The 3927-nt window shown below is 37.7% G+C and overlaps 1 protein-coding gene across 1 annotated transcript in view; it reads left to right on the forward strand.

The window, feature by feature from the left end:
* TMEM131 (transmembrane protein 131) overlaps positions 1–3927 on the forward strand; it is a 227685-nt gene that overhangs the window by 115674 nt on the left and 108084 nt on the right. Inside the window, exons 9-11 of the mRNA XM_011969677.1 lie at positions 1397–1547; positions 1645–1701; positions 2885–2946. Of these exons, the coding sequence (XP_011825067.1) occupies positions 1397–1547; positions 1645–1701; positions 2885–2946 (270 nt within the window). The remainder of the gene's footprint in view (positions 1–1396; positions 1548–1644; positions 1702–2884; positions 2947–3927) is intronic.

Below are 3927 nucleotides of genomic sequence, written 5' to 3' on the forward strand. Positions count from 1 at the left end.
TAGCCAGGATGGTCTCGATCTCCTGACCTCGTGATCCACCCACCTCGGCCTCCCAAAGTGCTGGGATTACAGGCTTGAGCCACTGCGCCCGGCTAGGATGTTAATATAAACATTTAGAAACAAATTTGTCAGCCACTAATTTGGTTAATTCTCAGAATATATAAACACAGTAGCAAAAAGAAATATGCAATGGACGGTTTATTTATGTCCTTTCACAAAAATGTTTCACCTTGAAATTATGGTGTTTGAGTGAAAAATCATTTATAAAGCAATGCTTCAGAGGATTAAATTCAGACTATTGAATCTGTATATATTATGATTCTAGACAGAATAACTAAGAACTTCCTGTGAAATAGAATTGGTATCTAATAAATAGAGAATTCAGGTTTTTAAATAGCCAAGAACGATAATGAATGATAACGGAGAACAGCATAATGTTTTATAGTCCTAGTGGCTGCAAAAAAAAGATGCAGTAATTCTTATTCCTACAAACCTAGACTGAGAAAAAAGCCAGCGGGCTGTGACCTCACCTCCAGCCTATTTCAGTGTATGTGAGAAAACCCCAGAGACCAAAGCAACTCCCTAGAGTTGGGGAGTGGATGGTCCATCCCTCCGATCCTAGGACGGTTCCAATCTCCTGTTCTCTGCTTTGGGACTAAAAAGAGAGTAGGGATAAGTGAAGGCCCACTAAGCTCTAGAATACAGGGATCTCCTAAAATATGCTGAAAGGTTTGTGCAGAGAAGAAATTCCAGTAGTCCCCAGGGAGCCATGTTGTTCTAAAACCAGGAAAGAGAGTACCCCTCAAAATGTTTTTTCCAGTAAGTCTTCCTTTTAGTATATAAATGTTCTCTCATTACAGGACTGAAAATGTTTGCTGTCTTACATGAATGCAGTTGGTAAACTAGATTTCCTGGAGAAGCTTTGCATTGTTAGGTTTTCCATGAAAGAGCAGTGTAAGCCATTTATGGAGGTTCTTGTGGACTTCTAGAAAACTCTTTTCCTCTGATGGTGACATTTCTGTTGGTTAAATTTCAAGACCGAGTTATATACACAAACACCACTAACTAGCATGTTAAAAAATAACTGGTTTTGTAGGTTAGTTTTACCTTTTAATGGGGCTTTTGTAACTGACAATTTGTTTTCAGATCATTTGACTGCTTTTACTTTGCCTACTTTTCGTATCATATTTGGTAGATTCTAAACAGCACGTTTTTCACATTTTAAAGTTCTCCAGAAATGGAGTGTGTGTTACGTATTGGTTTAATTAGCAATGCATTTTTTGTTAATAGGCATATAAAATACTCATCTTTCAGTCAGTGTCATCCAGTTCAGTAAATATGGTGGTTTTGCTCCATTACAAACGCTGTGCTACATTGTGGTCTGTTAACTTGTCAGGAAATTCCTCCTTATGAAACCAAGGGAGTGATGAGAGCCAGTTTTTCGTCTAGAGAAGCAGATAATCACACAGCCTTCATAAGAATCAAGACGAATGCTTCCGACAGCACAGAGTTTATCATTCTTCCTGTTGAGGTTGAAGTTACAACAGGTTAGTGGAAAACTGAGGAAATCGAAAGTTGTTTTGTTTTCAGTGCAGCTTACTCGGGCAAAGTGAACAATAATTGTTGACTTTTCTTTTTTCCAAGCTCCTGGAATTTATTCCTCAACTGAAATGTTAGATTTCGGTACACTAAGAACACAAGGTAAAAAATCTTTTAAAAGAGTCTTTATGGAGTCGTTGTTGTTTTTTAAATCCCTGTATTCAGTGCTCTACTGTACTTTGTAATTCAGCTTTAACATTATTTCTGTGGGTCGCATGATCTTGTACAAATCTTCCTTTCAGACTCAGTGCCTTTACCAGTTTATACCCCATTCCTCCGAGGGGGGGTGGCATTGCTTACCAGGTTGCAAAACAAGGACGTGGGATAATTTAAGTCGTCTAAATGGAAGATTGAGGCAGAAAGTCGTTTTCTAGTTTCTCAATCCAGTTGCTCATGGATTCAGTTATGCTGAATGTTGAGTTTTACTTCTGGATTTTGTTTAGATATGAGTTATTAAATTATATTATGACAAAATGTTAAAAGCTTGTCACAGCTGTTCAGAAAATTCAAATTCTACAATTAAAAACAACCAAGTCAAGAATTTTACTAAGGAAAAACTAAGAGTACTTGTAATTTGGGATGTATGTGCACTATATATAATAAAATGTAGTTAAGATTGAAGACCACATCTTTAAAAGTTAGATTTGCTTTTAATATATTTTTACATTATAAATTATTAATTTGCTTCATTATGTTTTGCTGAAAAGCTAAAAGATTAGTAATGTCTGAGTTCACTAAAAAAATAATATTTTGGGGGCTGGGCATGATGGCTCATGCCTATAATCCCAGCACTTTGGGAGGTGGAGGCAGACAGGTCACCTGAGGCCAGGAGTTCAAGACCAGACTGGCCAACATGATGAGACCCCGTCTCTACTAAAAAAAAGTACAGAAGTCTGCTGGGCATGGGGGCACACGCCTGTAATGCCAGCTACTCAGGAGGCTGAGGTGGGAGGATCGTTTGAACCCGAGAGGCTGAGGTTGCAGTCAGCCACGAATGCGCCACTGCACTTCAGCCTGGGTGACAGAGCAAGATTCTGTCTCATTTAAAAAAAAAAAAAAAAGTATATATTTTGGGGTTTTCATAAATCTGGTTTAAGAGGGAACAGTTCTTATAATACACAGTGTCCTTATGAGTAAAGCAATTACCACCTAATGTTTCTTTTTATTAATGTTATTGTATTTCACAAATTGATAGCTTCAGTTTGATATCTTACAAGGTAAAGATTCTAACTTGGTTTAAAAGCACACCTTTTAAAGAAATACTTCTTTTCCTCAATTTTAACAGATCTACCAAAAGTTTTAAATCTTCATTTATTAAATTCAGGAACAAAAGATGTACCAATAACAGTAAGTTTTTACTTCTTTTTTTTTTCTAATTTATATATTCTTTGTTTTTAAATGTATTACAAAATTAAAAATAATTAAACCCTTACTCTAAAAGAATTCTATTTTGTGATGACCTGGTGACATTTTGGTTCTAAGTGTGATGTGAGAAACCAGTTCCGCCCCAGCCACCCAGATTTTAAGGATGAGAGGGAAATATAGGCAGTCTTTTCAAAGTAAGTTTGAACCAAAGTTCATGAGTTTCTTATACAGGCACAGTCATATAAAAGGCCTGTTCTGATAGATCCTAAAATCTGTGGGCCATGTGGAAAGAAAAACAGGTTATAAGGATTTTATCAGATTTTATCAGATTAAGGTATGGGCAGGAAAGAGGAAAAAGAGTCAGATGAACTGGGAAGAAAATAAGCAAAAAACAAATGTTGTAGGTAGTGGTAAAGTGCTGTTAACACTTGTCGCAGGCTCCCTAACTAGCCGTTACTGAACTACCTCAGACAGCACATTATAAGCTAAGGCCCTCTCTCCCTCACACATATGTACCGAATAAGTAACTTTTAGGCCATACAGTGGAATTGAGGTGCCGTTAGATCGTTTTAGGGGAAAAGGGGATATCTAAGTTTTGCCTTGGCCCACAACCTCTCTTTCTGATGAGGTCCCTAACATATATACATAGGGAATCATTATATAGGAAAACAGAACATTTTTACTATAATTTGTGCTGATACCAGAAACTTAACTTCAGTGAACTGATAAAATGAGATATAGATCATGTGGGCTTGAGATTTAAGGGAACTTTGTCCATCGATGGCCATACCCAGATTTTATCACCAGCTGGTGGAGTAGACCAAAGAGAGAAGAATATACAAACCCCAGCCAGGAAGCAAGAGATGATCTTCCCAGGTAACCACATTCCCCTGCGCAGTGACCTTCCTCACCAGTGGGATCGGGGTGGAGATGGGCTTCCCAGGTAACCACATTCCCCTGCGC

Source organism: Mandrillus leucophaeus, unplaced genomic scaffold (assembly GCF_000951045.1).
Source record: "Mandrillus leucophaeus isolate KB7577 unplaced genomic scaffold, Mleu.le_1.0 Scaffold9, whole genome shotgun sequence".
Classification (NCBI taxonomy): domain Eukaryota; kingdom Metazoa; phylum Chordata; class Mammalia; order Primates; family Cercopithecidae; genus Mandrillus; species Mandrillus leucophaeus.